Source organism: Pteropus vampyrus, unplaced genomic scaffold (genome assembly GCF_000151845.1).
Source record: "Pteropus vampyrus isolate Shadow unplaced genomic scaffold, Pvam_2.0 Scaffold1, whole genome shotgun sequence".
Lineage (NCBI taxonomy): Eukaryota > Metazoa > Chordata > Mammalia > Chiroptera > Pteropodidae > Pteropus > Pteropus vampyrus.
This window is the reverse complement of record NW_011888782.1, coordinates 16532405-16549737: the sequence shown is the minus strand read 5'-3', so window position 1 is coordinate 16549737 and position 17333 is coordinate 16532405. Positions and strand designations below refer to the sequence as shown.

The 17333-nt window shown below is 43.7% G+C and overlaps 1 protein-coding gene across 1 annotated transcript in view; it reads right to left on the bottom strand.

The window, feature by feature from the left end:
- Positions 1-510: 510 nt before the first annotated feature.
- The window catches only part of GPD1L (glycerol-3-phosphate dehydrogenase 1 like), a 51662-nt gene continuing 34839 nt past the window's right edge, over positions 511-17333 (bottom strand). Inside the window, exons 6-8 of the mRNA XM_011361291.2 lie at positions 9616-9849; positions 9218-9324; positions 511-3338 (exon numbers count right to left, since the gene is read on the bottom strand). Of these exons, the coding sequence (XP_011359593.1) occupies positions 3242-3338; positions 9218-9324; positions 9616-9849 (438 nt within the window). The 3' untranslated portion in view covers positions 511-3241. The remainder of the gene's footprint in view (positions 3339-9217; positions 9325-9615; positions 9850-17333) is intronic.

Here is a 17333-nt window from a genome sequence, read left to right as displayed (position 1 = left end):
CCCTAGTCCATTATTTCCCTAACACTATAGCCCTCGGAGGGCTCTAGTTCCAGCATAATCCTTATAACCAAAACCCTTAGACAGTGGAGAGAATACCCACTCCCTCCCTGGCAGCTACAGAGCCACTGTGTGGCCTTACTGCTTTGGCCATCATCCCCTTATTTGCTTCAGGCTCCTGGGGATTTCTCTCACATTTTTACGAGAACAGCCCTGCAAAGAAAAGAACACTGGTTATATTTCCCTAGCTTTTCTAGGTATTTAAAGTGGGGACAGGGTTTTAAAGTACATTAGTCCACTGGCTGGCTGAAATTGGAAGGCCTCCATCCTACAAATATATTATATAAAAATATCAGCAAGCGATGGGAAGGAACACTTGGAAACAGATGTACTTGAAGACTGGAATTAAAATTTCCTTTTTATTGTTAATGCAGCACAATTCAGGGGGGGAAAAAAAGCTGACTTAAATAATAAGGCCATTAACTGATACTTAAAAAAGACCAGTAGCACAGGTTTGGAGGGGGGTTAAATGTTTATTAAACCAAGCTTTAAAATTATATCCACCTATAGTCCGTAAACAAATACAGTGCTCATGTAAGTAAAAGGCTCTTAGATTAGAACTAATGGAAAACCCGAAGATCCCTTTGTACCCTGGCACTTCATGGGGTCACGTCATAGTTAAAGGATTAAAGGAAAAACCAGAAGGAATTTAGCTTGACTCCACCTGCTAGGATGGATTTCAAAACAGATATTTGTTCCACATTATAGCAAGGCAACAATGTAGTTTTACATTCACGGATTGGCTGAAATAGTACAAATTAAGCTTCTCTTCGGGATGTCTCTCTCCCCATTATCATAATTAGTAAGAAATGTGAATTAAAATAGATGATAGACCGCAGGTGGTTATAAAAATAGATAACTCAGAGTAATAAATATCTAGTTAGCAGAGCACATACATATAAAATTTTCCTTTTTCCATAATATGCAGAATATCATAAGTATTTTCAAGAGGTACAGTCGGCAGACTTTAGAATGGTAAGAGAGCATTTGTAAAGAAAAACACTCAAGCACAAAACCCAGAGCAGGAAGCTGAATGCAGATGAGGATATACAAAAGACAGAATCCTAATCCCTCACATCTTATTATCCTACTTAATAGACACCACAGTTAGCTTACCATCCTTTATGTATCTTAAAAAGTAACTTTGTTACCTATGTACAACTTCAAAAATGATTAATCATGAGACAAGCAAAAATTGATTAACTTCATAGTGGCACTAAAATCAAGGGAACTTGTTAACATTTTGTGTGCTTTCACATACTTCTGTGGATAGGACTTTATAATGCTCCCAAAATATTTTGGATAGTTTTTAAAATTCTCACAAAAATCTACTCTGCAATCATTTCAGATATGGGGGGGGCGGGTAGTCCCAAGCTGGAAAATAAAAAGGTCAAAATTCACAAAGTGACTGAAAATCCATGAATATGCAAGTGACATTCATATATTCCCTTAACACTTTATCAAGTGCTATATAAGGTCATTGTAATGCTATCCTGAAACCAATCTCATTTAAGAAGATACAGTAATTCCCATTCTAATTCTAGAATTAAAAGCACTTATTCCACATAATGTGCGTTTCAGCGAGGTTGACATCTACTTGGTTGTACTTGTCAATGTCACCTTAAAGCTTCATCAAAGCCTCATGGCAGACCAGAACTATAAAAGTTCAGAACTAATACTACCACGAGTAGTTAGTTATTCATCCTAATTTCTTACAGGGAATGAAGGGTATAAGCTGTCCTAAGGTCACCTCAGCCTAGAACAGGGTCCCCTGGAAACTTTGGCAAGGATCCTTGCCAAAAAAATCTCCATAATCTCACTTGTTCGAGACTCGCTAAGTTAAATAAACAAGGTCCACTAACATACTAACATAGATTCTACACCCTCAAGAGGGGGTATACAGACATGGCTTTTCCCAAACTCATGTGACCTTGCCAGAGTACACCTGGAACCACCACTGGATCCCAGGACACTAGTTTTCTATGGAACACGGTTTGAGAAATGCCAATCTAAAGTAAAATTTCTAAAGTAGTGGTTCTAAAATTGTAGTGAGCATCAGAAAGACATGGGAGGTGTTAGAGCAGAGATACCATAGCCCACTTCAGAGGTGAGCGGTGGGACCTGGCAACCTGAATACCTAAGAGACGCCAAGTAAAGCTGATGGAATGAGGACCACACTTTGAGTGATAACCGTCTAGACGACACCCCACACAAATATCAGCTGCACAAAGCCCTCCTATGCCCCCAGAGAAGGCTGCATATGGTATTTGCCACAACCACTCCCTGGAGGTCAAATCGGCCCAGTGACATCTGAGAAGGTCCTGGGGCACTTTGGTGGGGTAGAGGAGCACTAGACACCTCCTCACCAGGTGACCAGGCACAGTAATTGCATCTTAAAAGAATAATAGCAGCCCCCTCTCAGGGCATCTGCACAGCTTAAAGGAAATGTTTGCACGAAAGTGCAACCTAACAAAAAGCATCATACAAGTGTCGGTGATCAGAAGAATGTGTCAATCACAGCAGGAAGATCCCAGATGAGTTTTCTGTCTTCTGCCACTGCTGAGCACATTCTGGAGGCTAATGAAGGAGAAGAGGCTAAAAATGCAGAAAACTGCACTAACAGGGAAATTAAAATTATTTACCTAATAAAAAATATCTAATTGTTAAAAAAAGATCAACTCACAATCAAAGTAGTTAATTATGCTGGCTTTGAGATAGTGTTTAAAAGTTACAGTATGTTGATCTTTGAACACACTCACTCTTCCATTCTACCATGTTATTAAAGCTGGTTAAATTTTAACATCAAGAGAATGAGAAAAAGAAATTCCTTCACTCAAATACATGTGAATTAGATCTAAAATATTTAGCTGAGATAGTTCTAATCTTATAAATTACCATGGTGGGAAATTTTCAAAAGTAATTTTAAAAAAGGACCTTTAATTTTGGTTCATAGAATCATCCACAGAATGAGAAATGAACACACACTCACACGTTCACACATGTGCGTCTAGTTGTTGCCAGTACATCTTCGTGCAATTTCAAAAAAGAACCTGTAAAAGTTCATACACACCCATGACGGGATTACAGTCAAGCAAACATCTTCTTGCCAAGTCTCAGTTTCCATTTGCACCCAAAAGACTGATTGGAAGGGCAGAACTCTGCCCGACATGTTGCATGATCCACTTTATATATGCTCTGGATGGCTCTGGAGACAAGACAGCATCTCTTGAACGGGTCTGCCTTCATAGCAGATCTGATATACTGCAGTAAACAATGGAAACCTAATTGAGAGGAAATGTGAAAAGACAAGTTATCTGGTTTATGTCATAGAACAAATCAATTTTTCCCTTCTAACAGATCGCAGGTTAGTGTGCTACCTGTGACCACGTCCGACATCCTTTTATTATTGGTCTGCAGAGAGTTTCTGCACTGTTGGCCATAAGATCTTGGGACCACCTAAACCATCCTCTGGCTAATTGGAGTGCACTGTCCACAAACAAGTCACGTGGTAATCCTTACAGGGTCATCTGTGGTCATTCACACAAAAGAGTTGTGGCTCAGGCTTGTGGCCAAATCTGGAATGAGTCCAAGTTTCTGTCGCTATTTTAAAAGATTGGAGAATAAATTTTAAATTGCAAGGAGGTATTGCTCTCCCTTCTCCAGGAAGGATCATCCAAGGATGAAGATGAGGCAGCCCACACATCACCATAAATAATTCAGCCTGGAATGCTCCTGCAATAACCAACAAGGGGACCTACAATTAGCTGAGCACTGATCCCATGTTGGAAGCTGGATTTATTTCGTCTTTTCTTCCAAGATGTGAATGCATATATATATGAAAGTTTGAAATGGATGAGGGTTTGAAGGTGTGGGCTAATAATCCACTGTAAGAAAGGATAATATTATCTCAGGATACAGCTGGCTCAGCAAATATTATGGAAGATATCACTAAGGAAATAAAGTTAATTTCAATTAGGCTTTTACACACACACACACACACACACACACACACACACACCCCCGAAAGTGAGCTTCACAGTCTTACAGGCCACTCTAAAAATTATCTAGTTAGAATCTTGTAGTGATAGCTTAGTTCATATGTCTTTATGATAGTCTATCATTATGAATTTTTTAGGGTTCACAGTGTTTTGTTATTTTTTGGAGTCAGGCAGACTTAGACTTAAGGAAATCTGCTCCACAGCTTATTCATTCTGGGCAAGATTCACAACCCCTCTCACCCAGTTTGTTCATCTGTAAAATGGACTGGACACTCAGGTCTGTTGTATTAAATGACTTACATGTAAAGTGTACAATGCAACACTTGGTGCATGGTGGGTGTGCAATAAATGGCAGCTTACAAAACACAGCCACAAAATGGCCACTGGGTTCTAGACTGTAAGCTCCAAGAGGACGGGTCCCAAATCTGTTTTGTTCACCTCTGCATCCTCAGGGCCTGATACACTGCACAGCAAGGGGCAGGTGCTCAGTGAGTATTTGTTGAATGACTTCTTGTAAACGGGTGTTAGCACCTGGAGATTTCAGCCCCTTCCATGGCTTAGTTTTCTATGATGAGAACAATTTCTACGTCCCCAAAGCAGGGTAGCAGGTGATGAGTGGCCACCCAAAGCCATTCCCAACCCCCTTGTTTCCGTACTGAAGTCAGAAATAGTCTAATGCTTACTTTCCCAGCTTTTCTTTTACCTAGAATTAGCCAAGTAAGCAAGTTGTAGCCAGCAAGACATATATATCTGCTGAGGGTTTCAGAAGTTAGTTCTCTCCTTGACAAACACTGAAGGGAAAATCTGCTACCCCAGACTGCTCTTGCAGCTTAGTTCAATTGTGTGAGTATGTGATGCTCGGTGCTCCTGCAGCCATCTTGAGGCTTTGAGGAAAAGTCAACAGGTTCACTGAGATTCTAATTCAGAGGCACGGAGCCAACATCAAAATGTTCACCTCTGGATTCCTTGCTATGTGAGAAAAAAACACCCTATTGTTCAAGGCATTTTTAATTGAGTGTTGCTCTTGCAATCAAAAGTACTCCCAACTCTCACAACCACCATTTCCAAAATGTATTCTGTAGGTGGGATGTTAACGAGGGATATGAAGTGTGGGGGAAAAGGGGGCTCTCTAACTCTGGAGCCCAAACTCAATTGCCTGCTACACTGCTCACCTAAATGCTATTTTCTATAATATAAAATGCTACAAGGCCAATTAGATCAGTTTGGAGGACTCTCTAAATAAGGTTAGAGGTGAAAGGAGGACAAAAGACAACATTTCATAAAAAAATACTGACATAAACCAATCAATCAGCAATCTCACTAATGGAAACTAAGGACTTATGATATATCAGGCTTCAGCTAAGTGCAGGGATATGTAGTATTCTAAATAGGGTCTCAGCCCTCAAGGAGCTTACAACAGTGTTATGGACTAAATTGTGCCCATCCCCCCCACATCCATTTCATACAATGAAGTCCTAACCCCCAGGACCTCAAGGAGTCCTTAAGGAGGTAATTAAGTTAAAAAGGGCTCATTAGGGTGGGCCCTAAACCAATATGGCTGGTATCCTTATAAGAAAAGGAGATTAGGACTGATACACATAGAAGGAAGACCATGTGAAGACACAGGGTGAAGACTGCCATTTACAAGCAGAGGGGAGAGTCCTCGGAAGATGTCAACCTTGCCGACATCCTGATCTTAGACCGCCAGCCTCCAAAACTGTGAGGAATACATTTCTGCTCTGTACGTCATGGGTCCCCAGCCCCCGGGGGCGTGGACCAGTACTGGTCTGTGGCCTGTTACGAACCGGGCCACACGGTAGGAGGTAAATAGCGGGCGAGTGAGTGAAGCTTTATCTGTATTTGTGGCCACTCCCCAGCGCTAGCATCACTGCCTCAGCTCCACTTCAGATGATCAGGCATTAGATTCTCATAGGAGCACCGGTCCCTGGTGCCACAAAGGTTGGGGACTGCTGGTGTACGCCACTCAGTCTGTGGTATTTTGTTGTGGCAGCCCGAGCAAATTAATACAAACACCTTATGCTTATACATGCTCATAAAGACACACGTACAAGGAATTTTTATAAAGCAAATTTTATAACAGCAACTTTAATATTTCTTGACAGGAGACTGGTGAAATTAAACTGTGGTTCTCCAATACAGTGGCATGTTCTATAGCCATGAAATGAGCTCTCTAGGCGTGGATGTGCAATGATCTTCAAAATCTATTCTAAAATGAAGATACGCTAGGGACAGAGAGGAACGTGGAGTCTGTTGCCCATTACGCCAATGAAAAGGCTGACTGGAAATGCACACTGAGAACAGAACGCTGCTGCTCTGGGGTGGCGAAAAAGACTCACTCTCCACTGTGAGCCTTTTTTGTATGATTTTATATACATATATATATATATATATATATATATATATGTATGTATATATGTATATATGTATATATATATATATTTTTTTACCAAAAGCATGTGCTCCTCTTTTCAAATTTTAAGAATAAAAGTAAACTGCATGTTTATGTAATAAATTCACAGCGCACGAGTAGTAATTTGTCTAAACCAGGGGTCGGAAAGCCACGGCCTGACCTGTTTTGGTACTGCCTGCGGGCTAAGAATGATTTTTACATTTTTTAAAGGGCTTTAAAAGTGAAAAAAGAAAAAGAAGAAAGAAGAAGGGAGAAGGAGAAGGAAAAGGAGAAACAACAGAGACCGTAAGTGGCCTACAAACACTAAATATTTATTATCTGACTCTTTACAGAAAAAGTTTGCTGACTACTGGTCTAAACAGTAAGTTCAATGCAGGGACGTTATTTGTGGCTGTAGGACATGGATGGAGGCTTCTGTGAAGACAGAACTGCCTTTAGGGTGATGAGGGTGGAAGTGTACATAAAGGAGGGTGTCCTAGCAGGCCAGCCAGGAGGACAGATGGACACTACAGGAGTCTGAGGAGGAGGTGTCTGGGGCAAAGGGAAGTCTACTTCAACTAAAGGTGTTGCAGTGGGTAACAGGACATGCTGTTAGAAAGCCAAGATGGTATAGGCATACCTCGGCAATACTGTGGTTTTGGTTCCAGACCACCATGATAAAGCAAATGTTACAATAAAGCATGCGAATAAATCTTTTTGCTGGTGGAGGGTCTCGCCTTCCATTTGTGAAAAAGGCAACTTCTGTGAAGTGTAACAAAACAGGTATACCTGCACTGGACTGAGAGGGGCTGCCTCAGCTGACAGCCTAAGCATTGCTGACCACATTCTGTAAGAGCGGGAGGTCTCTGAACTTGAATGCTCAAGGTAGAAAGGACATGGCATGGCAATCACGGGTCTATCAGAGTGATTTTGTGGATAAAAAGACTGGGGCATCAAACAGCTAAAAATATGACCTGCCCAAGACCACATGATGAGTAAGACATGAGGTGGCCTGGAGGAGGGAAGAGAGGAGAGAAGGAAATAGAGAAAAATCAGAGTAGTGATGACTGGAATGAAAAAAGAAAAAAAAAATCAAGGTGGGAGGTGGTAAAAAGTGAAAATGGCAGAACTTGGCTCTGCCTGTGCAGCTCTCGGAGGCGGGTGCAGTGAAGGGAGACGCCCCACTCCAAATGGCAGTTACCCCACTAAGCGCAGGCACAGCCTGTTCAACTTCTAATCAGAAGACAGAAAATGGGACATGACTGGGACCTGAGGCGTCAGCTCAGAGCCAAGTTTCACCCGCTTGATTCTACCTGCTTTTTAAAACAGGTGGGTTCTGATCCCAGAATGCCAGGTCCAGTCCGCAGCCTTCCGGAGAGATACAAAGGATGAACGCAGACTAACTCCCAGCCAACTTGTCGATTCGTAAAATCCTAACCGAGGCACCCCCTGGTAGCACACAGATGCCACTTCAAAATTGTGATTCGGAGAGAATCATTAGCAAACACCCAGGAATTTTTTTTAAGATTTTAAACAAATTCCTGATAAAGATCTAATGGTGATTAAAGTAGCCCAACCACACACAAATGCATCACTGTCCGCTGTTCAGTATGTGAGGAAAACCATGCATGTCAGAGGTGTTTTCCTTTTAGTCACGATTTAAAGGTAATTCTCCTGCTGGGGAGGCTTGTTTATGACTTCTCTCTCTGCCTGGCTGGTTTTGAAAGCCATTACAAAAAAATAAAATGCAAATTGAAGAAGAAAGATAAATGCCCTGTCCTCCTTCATTTTCCACTTTCAATAGGGAACTCCATGGCTGATCCCTTTGTACTGGGTAAAGAGAGGAGGAGAGCTGGGTGCAAGGTGAGGTAGAGATGCGTGGTCGGGACCAGCAGACACCTGGGCTGACCTGAGAGGCTGAGGGAGATGCAACCAGAGAGATACCGCCCATCACCCACCTCCTGGAAGCATCAATATAGATGCCCAGCTCCATACTCTCCCAGGCAACCAAACTTACCAAAGACTGTTACGGAGAGTTACAGATACACAGAATATGCTGCATAAGCATTTATTAGGTGGTGTAACTAGCATCGTGATTATGAAGGAAGGCTTGACCAATCAGCAAGATAAAGGCCTGTGAGGCCGGCAGGACCAGAACAGCCTCAGGCAGGCCGGGCAGCTTTTGTGGTGCTACAGGGCTTACTCCCTCGATCAGGTGGCAAATCTAGCTGACCCAAGGCCACCTTTCTGAGACCAGCCCAGAAAGGCAGTGGAGGCTGGATGCCTCCATCCATCCGCACGACAAAGAGACTGCCAGGCTGCTCGCAAAGCCTTAACACAGGTCACTGCTGGTGCTGTCTTTCCTCCTTTTCTGAATCATCTGGCAGTTCATTAACAAGACTCTATCTTTTTATAAAAATAACGCAGCGACCTTTTTTTTTTTTTTAATTTAAAACTTATGACATGTAGCTCTTACCTAACACCCTGTAGGACAAACCAGAATTGTAAACTTCATATTTTGTAATCCGAAGAACTGAGCTCTTCTCCCTGGAGTTGGGCCTGGTTTGGGGTTTGTGTAAGCACTTGTTTCCTGCCACAGATGTTCACGTCACACAAAAGACAGAATTAACCCTGTAAAGTTCTGCGTATACTTGTCAAATAGCTGTGCTCATGTGCACGGACTGGGCTTGTGGTCACAACAGAAGTGGGATGATGACTGTTTCTCTGGTCTCATGGTCAATGGGTGACTTACTTTTCGATGAGCCCCTTCTGCTTAAGGATGCGGTACACTTCAGCAGAAGTCTGAGGTCCCTGGAGCTTCTGCCCATTCAGCATCTCCTTCTCCAATTCTTCAATGGTCTTAAAAACAAAGGATGGGGGAAAAAAACCTATGGTAAAGACTAGAGAATCACTTATTTTGAGAGGAGAGTAGGGGAAGGGAGCTGCATTCCTTTGCCGCAAGCTCAGGAAAGATAAAGACATACAATATAAAGGACAAAGACTCAAGTACCTTTAAGTAAAAGCAGACAGGTAAACAGGACAACCCAGCAAACAAATACCGGCCTTCGTCTTCATTGGACTGCGGCTCGCCCCAGCCCAGGGGTCTCAAATGAGGAGGGAGGGGTGCAGGGAGGGCAGGCCAGGGGCTACCTTTCCAGTCTTGGCAAAGGCCTCTGCCACCTTGCGATTCCGGCCCCCATAGCAAGTGGTGATCAGGTCAGCAACGCCGCAGCTCTCCAGGAAGGTGGCCGTGGACACCTGGCCCTTGCAGAAGATCTTGGCGAAGGAGATCATTTCCATGAGCCCCAGGCGGATGACGGCTGCTTTGGTGTTGTCCCCACTGCGGAGCCCGTCACAGAACCCAGCTCCTACCGCCACGATGTTCTGCGAAAACGACAAAAAAGCCAGGATGCCGTCACACACCAGTGCAGATGAGGGTGCGGGGCAGCTGGGGGAGAGGCCGAGGCAGGGACCACCCCTGGTTCCCGCACGACTCTGGGCTCTGCTCTTGTACCTGGAGTAAGAGAGAAGAAAGGCAGGACCAGGCTTCTATAGTCCCATTTGCAGGACAAGGAGCCCAGATCTGGGGTCAGTAGGAGGCAGCAGATGGGGCGCATTAGCCAGAAAATTAGAACACTGGGGGTGGTCTCTGATTAAATACTGTTTGGATAAACTTCTTCCCCTTTTGGCTTTTTTAAAAATCAAATACTTTATTCAAATATAACATTTATACGAAAAAGTGCAAATATGATATGTATACAACATGAATTGTCACAAACTGAACACACCCATGTAACCAGTGCCCTGACCAAGAAACAGAACGTAACCAGTGCCCCAGAAAGCCCCCTCAGATGCCCTTCTAGTCACCCTCCTTCCCCCAACAAAAGTGACCAGCCTCCTGACTTGTAACAGCACAGATTTGCTTTACCTGTCTTTAAACATATGAATAGAATCATACAGTATGTAATCTTTTCTGTCTAGCTTGTCTTAATTTGACATCATGTTTGTGAGATTTGGCCATACGCAAAGCACATTTATTTCCATTGCTGCACTATATTCCACTGTGTGAACGTAGTATGATATATTTATCCAGTCTTCTGTTGATTGGCATTGGGGTACCTTCCAGTTTGGGGCTGTCACGAATGGTGCTGCTAAGGACACCGAGGTATATATCCTTTGGTGCAGGCATTTCTGCTGGGTATGTACCTAGGAGCAGAATTGCTAAGTTACTGTGTCTGCATATGTACAGCTCAAATTTTCAGCCCTTTGTTTTATTTAATAATCCTTAAGCATTTGTGGAGCACTTACTCTTTGCATGGCACTCTGTTAGGGCAGATCAGATACAGACGTGCCTCTTTAGAAGCTTATAATCTAGTTCAAGGATCAGCACACTAAGGGCCAATTGCCTGTTTTTGTAAATAATGTTATTGCAACTTAGGTACATTGTTCATTTAATGTATTGTCTGTGGTTCCTTTTGTGCTGTAACAGCAGATTTGAGTAGCTGTGACAGAGACCATATGGTCCAGAGTCCTACAACATTTGGTCCTTGTGGCCCTCGTGGAAAAAGTTTGCCGACTCTTGACGTGTGCACAAATAACTGTAATGTTTGACTGAAAATCTGATTTTCATTTTAATCCATGTGTTTCAATTGAGCATGCATTGTGTGGGAAGTCCTAACTAGGCCTTAAAGGGCAGGGTGGTACTGGGTGGGGAGTAGGAGTCAGGTGTACCCCCAGGGAGGAGCTGCAAAGGCAGACAGATTCTTCTCAAAGAGTTGGCAATCTAGCTGGGAAAAGAGAAACAGCAAAGCACATCAGGAGATGGAAGGAAGAGAGACTACAGAGGAGTGGTGAGAGCCACAAGCTTGATTTCAAAGCAGGGAAGGCTGCACAGAGGAGGCAGCATCTGAGCGGGGCCTGAAATCAAATGTAAAATCAGATAACCACGTCTTACAAGTAATGCCTGCATGGTAGCACAGAGGGCACTCATTTGGGACATTGGGTGCACCCCCCAGGATCCTGGCCTTTTTTTCTACTTTACCAGCTCCTTCACCAAGAACTCTTGATGGCAGGAAAAATGTAAGTATTTAACTCTGTCCAACCACATTAGTATTTTTCTATAATACCTGGTGACTATATATGGATTTATGCCTTGAGAGATATTAAAACATGAAGCTAGTTGTTAACAAATGGGCAATCAGTAAAAATAAGTATATATTATTTTTCCTCTAGAAAAATAGTTTTGTTAATAAAAGACAGAACCATCAGGCCTATAAAATCTAAGAGATGAGGTGAAAAATGGAACAAGCTGGGGAAGAAAAAAGTCTTCTCTAGTTGATGTGCCGTTTCTGATAAAATACATCAAACACAGCATGGAGGTGGCCAGGCTCGACCTGAGAAACAGATCTAGCCATTTAAACACAGCTGTTGTTCACCAGGAGACCGAAGCCACAAAGCCACTTCGGATGACAAAAAACTGAAGAGCCCTCCCGAAGCTTTTGTCTCCTGATTGACAGAACCCACCCTTCTCTGCTTCCACAGGGTGACAGCAGAAGGGGCCAGAGGCGGAATCAGAATGGCAAGGGCCCTAACTGTCTCTTCTCTTCCTCGGTAATAATACTACAGTTTATTCTGGTTGCTGGCGATTCTTCTCACTGCTATCAATACAGAAAGGAAAAAAACTCTCTAAGAATAACCAGAAAGCTGACATGAATGCATGTAGGTTTTAGACAAATTCATGCTATTTCTGTGTCTAGTCTCCTAGGGAGGTTCTGAGCTCCAGCAGACCACTGAGGTAGCTTCCAAGTGGACCACTCTCTCCCCATGAGGCCGGACTCCGTGTAGATTCCGCTTCCTGCAGCTGCAGGTAGAGGTGATGAGGACTCGGGCCTTCTGGATTAACAGCCTGACCAGGGAGCACATGTTTTCAGAAGGTACGAACTTCTGCCTGTACCTGCAAAAGCTTCTCAACCCCTGCCCGCCACACAGGCGATGCTCACTGTAGGTTTCATCCGCTCCCTGACAGCAAGCATCCATCCCCAGCTACCCGCTGGGTGCGCACGGTGACGACAAAGTGGGCGACTCCTGCTGTGGTGCACTCAGTGTCTGGCAGCAGCGTGAGCGGAGAGGGGCCAGGCAGTGGGAAAGGAGCCTTGAGAGATGCGGAGGGGTGAGGTGGGACCTGGTTCTGCAGCTCTGCTCCAGAGGGGCTGGGACACTGGACCTTTGAGGTGGAACGCCAGGCAGAGACTAAGAGCCGGGGACTGTGAGAACACCCAGGGCTTGGGCTTTGTATTGTAGTGACCACGGCAACGTGACGAGACCTAGGATCCGAATGATTCAATTGCTGAAATTGTTCTCTGATGCCCCCTCGACTGTGTCCCCGTGTCCCCCTCCATTACACAGGTGACCCCTTCTGGAGGTTACCTGACAACCACAGTAAATGTTTACAGACTGAATGGGAAGATAATAGGGACTTCTGTTCAACAAGGAGCTCCTTACACGGATGGGAGAGGAGCTGTTTATGAAGTGACTTCAGTGAGCCACACCAGGTCCCGTGCACACAGTCTCATTGGAATTCCTGCGATGACCCTGACAAGGGTGTATCCATCCTCCTGTCTGGCTCAGAGAGGTTTGTGGCTTGCCGAGAACACCTCACTGGTGAGTGAGGCAGCTGGGACATGATCCCGAAACCTGCTTCCACAGCCCCACTCTTCCCTGCTGCTTCCACCATGTGGCAAATTTGGCCTGGCCACCCCTACCTGCCCTGGGTCAAAGAGACCTTCCTGAATCCTCTGCAATTAGATGCCAGAGAGGAGAGCCTGGCTGGCCCGGGTGGAGGCTTGAGAGGTAAAAAAAAAAAAAAAGGCCCAGGAGGAGAAACGGTTTATGGGGAGAAATAATAAAAATAACAGTTAACCTTATTGAACTGTCCTAAGTGTGTCATGTATTATCAACGCATTTAATCTTCACAACATTCCTACAAGGCAGGTCCTATATATGTACAGTGAGAGGTGAGGAAACTCAGGCACGCAGAGTATATAGCTTGCCTAGGGTCACACTGTCAGGACCTACAGAGCTGGGTATCAAACCCAGGCAGCCTAGCTTCCGAGTCCTCTCCAGGGAACAGATCACACCACGCTGCTCTACCCAGCGAGTGAAAGGCGCAGAGGAGCCACCTCAGTGTCAAGATAAGAACGTTCTAACAGGAAGAACTGACCCCATTCAGCTGAAAAGACTTGGAGACAAAGGAGTGAGCTCTCAGTCACTGGAAGCATCCAAATAGGAGCTGTAAGGATGAACCCAGGGCTCCAAAGCAGTACTTTTGACCTTTCATGTCACTGCATGTGGAGAAAAGGCAGATAAGGGTACCCATGGCTCCCTTATCTTGGGGGCTCCAGCTACTCTCTCTGCCCCTTCACCACTGGGCACATGATTTGAGACCACCTCACAGTATTCATTAGACCTATAACCTCCCCATGGCGGGGGTGGGGCAGGGGAGGGAGAGACAGGGGGCTACTGCAGGGTAAACTCCCTTCTGAGGAGACCCTGGGCTCCAACCCAGTTTAATCGCCTTATGATGGATCTTGAAATCCTTGCTCTCTCTCTCTGCCACTTATCACTGTCAAAAGAAAAATAAACACACAGAGCCAGTCAGATCATGTTCGAATAGCATTTGAGCAGATGTCCTCTGAGATCGCTCAGCTATGAAAGTTATCATTATCCACTGTGCATTTAAATCTGCTTTAAACTGTTCTGGAGCTAAAAATACCACAATTTTCAGAAGACAGACGTGCTTCAGCCCCTCCCCGTTTCCTGGGTTCTGGCAATACTTGAGGCATTCATCCACGCCAAAGTGCCACCTTCACAATTCTGAATCGAGGTGGGTTAGGCAGGACTCAATTCCTTCCGCTCCTATCCTCCCACAAAAAGAATATAAAACTGGAAAAGCAGCCAGTGCTGCCTTTGGGTTACATCAGCACTCACCATGTGGGAAGGATGGCGCCACTGAAACCAAGCCATTCACTATTTTCTGTATGTCCAACAATCCAGCTGACTCTTTTGGACGGCAGCTCCTAGTGCGTTTGACGTAAGAGGAAGCTTTGTCTGCAGAGTGTGGGCTTCCTACAGGTCGGGCATCACATATGGTTGGCAGGCTGGGCCCTGAGTAAGGTGGCCAAGGAGGGCTGAGGTCAAGCCCACACCTGGCCCACCAGGCCCGACCCTCTGATATGCTCCCTTAGCTAGAGCAGTGCCATCCAGTAGAAGTTTCTGCAATGATATAAATGTTTTATATCTGCTTATCCAGTAGAGCAGCTAGCCACTAGCCACTGAGACTCACTGAAGACTCATGTGGCTACTGAGCCTTTGAAACGGAGTTACTATGACTCAAAAACTAAATTTAAATTTTTAAAAAAGTTTTAATCAATTCAAATATAAATGCGAATAGCTATATGGCTGATGGAGTCTGGCAGTGGCCCTGGCTAGAGAACAGGCACAAGGCTGTCATCACAGCATGGTTTATCAAAGCCAAGGCCTTGGAGGAAACCTACACACCTGGCAGTCAGGGTTGGTTAACCTCAAAACAGACAGCTCTGTACAGGAACATCATGTCCTTGTTGCGCAGGTTATACGTTTACCCCCCAATCTATTCTCTCCTTCTTCCAGAGGAAGAGAGTCCCTGAATTTCATGCAAGTACATGGCTACTGGAGGGGGCGGGAACTATTTTCCAACCTCCCTTGCAGCTAGGTATGGTCACACAATTAAGTACTGCCCATTGAGATAAAGCCAAAATATTACATTGTGACTTCCCAGAACTTGCCTTAAGAAGATAGCTGCCACATGCTCTTTGCCCTTTCTTTTTTTTTTATCTTGCTATCTGGAAGAAAGATGTGATGGCTGGAGCTCTGGTCGCCACCTTAGAACATGAGGATGAAGGGGTTCAGTATGGGCCTCCCAAAGGTATGTGAATGTGTAGATTATTTTGAGCTGAAGGCAATTGACACCCTATGGGCTTGAAAGAAACTTTTACTTCTCCCTTAAATAATTTAAACTGGGGTTTTGCCTATAATAAGAGTTATCACCAGAAATAACTTTTTATGACCTATCTATAGGGCAAGGCAAATAGCTAATTGCTGAACATCTGCTCTAATTGTCTTGCAAACTGCTCTCCTCCCCTCTGAAATCCCAGGTGTCTTACCTCATTCATTGTCTCAGGATGTCAAATATACCTCATTTTCCCTTTCTGTCTCTGAACCTCCCATGTATGTGAGGTTCTCGTATGTACTTATAGAATTAAATTTTGTTATTTTCTCGTGTTAATTTAATTATTACACCAGCCAAAAGAACCTAGAGGGGTAGAGTAAAATTTTCCTCCTCCACAAGGACAAAGCTGTATCCTTGTGAGCTTCAAGGAGCCTGAGTCCCTGAGAATTCTGTGTAATAGAGCTGTCATATGGATTCGGGATTTATACATGAGGAATAAGCTTCTGCCTGTTCAACCACTATTACTTTGGGTCTCTGTTAAAGAAACTTAATCCTCATAAAGCATCTATTTAAAACAATAACACAGGTTAAGCTGTACTCTTGTGGTTTTTATACTTTTCTGTATGAAGTACCTCTTAAAATTTACATTAAACAAAAATACACCACCAGTGAAAGAAGCCAGACACAGAAGAGTACAACTCCATTACAAAAATCCTAGGAAATGCAAACTATAGTGCATAAAAGCAGATCAATGGCTGCCTGGCTGGGGCAGGGCAGGAGGTTTGAATTGCAAAGGGACTATGCAATTGTTTGGGAATGATGAAAATGGTCTATATTGTGATGGTGATTTTCAGGGTGCATGCACACAAGTGCTGAAACCCACTGTATTATATACCTTAAACGGAAGCAGTACAATGTACATGAGTTATACTTAAATAAAGTTGATATTTAAAAAATATTCTCTTACTGACTCAGAGATTAACATAGTTATGAGGTGAAGGACATTCTGAAGGCAGTTAAGACATACTGGTACAAAATGGTTTTGCATAATTCCTTTCAATTTTCTTTTTATTTTTATCCTCGTAGGTAGTGGAGTTTTCTATTTTTTTTTTTCCCCAAATGTCCTCATGTTTTTGAGCACACACACAAAAAAACAGTGTATATTTTAAAATTTGCTAGTATGAAGGTTACTAGATTGTTAATGTGAAAAGGGTAAAACTTGTCAAAACAAACTATTTGAACAGAAAGATCTAGTTTTTGTTTTAAAAAGGGGAAACACACTCGCTAAACAATTTGAAGAGTATACAACAAACCCTGACACTGGTTATCTCAGGATGTAAAGCTTATTGATAACTTTCACTTTCTTTATACCTTTCTGTTATGTGAAATGTGTGACTTTTACAATCAGGAAAAAAAAAACGACAATTAATTATGTAATAAAACAAACATATGCTAATTTGCCCTTGCTTTGGCAGGCTCTGACAGGGAGTGCTTCAATTTATTCAACTGCCTGGACACGAACCAGAGCAGCCAAGCTGGATATAGTAACCAAAGATACCGGACTAAGATTCTTGAAACCCACATTCAAACTCTGTGCCAATATTTGTTCTGTTTGAGTCATTTATTCTCTTTGGAGAATCCCAAATCTTAATTATATCTCCTTGTCTGTATGATGGAATGGTTAGACTCGATTACTGCTGAAGTGCTTGTTTCTCAGTTTTCAAAAGTCCCAGCTCTGATGCAAGCAGACAGGAATGATGCTAATGTATCCTGTTTCAAACGATACCCAGGGGGAAAATGATAAATGATCCTCAACCCCCATCTGCCCCATGAACCACTCTGTCATGGTAGCAGGGGCAAATCCACTCACAGGCCTCCTGCT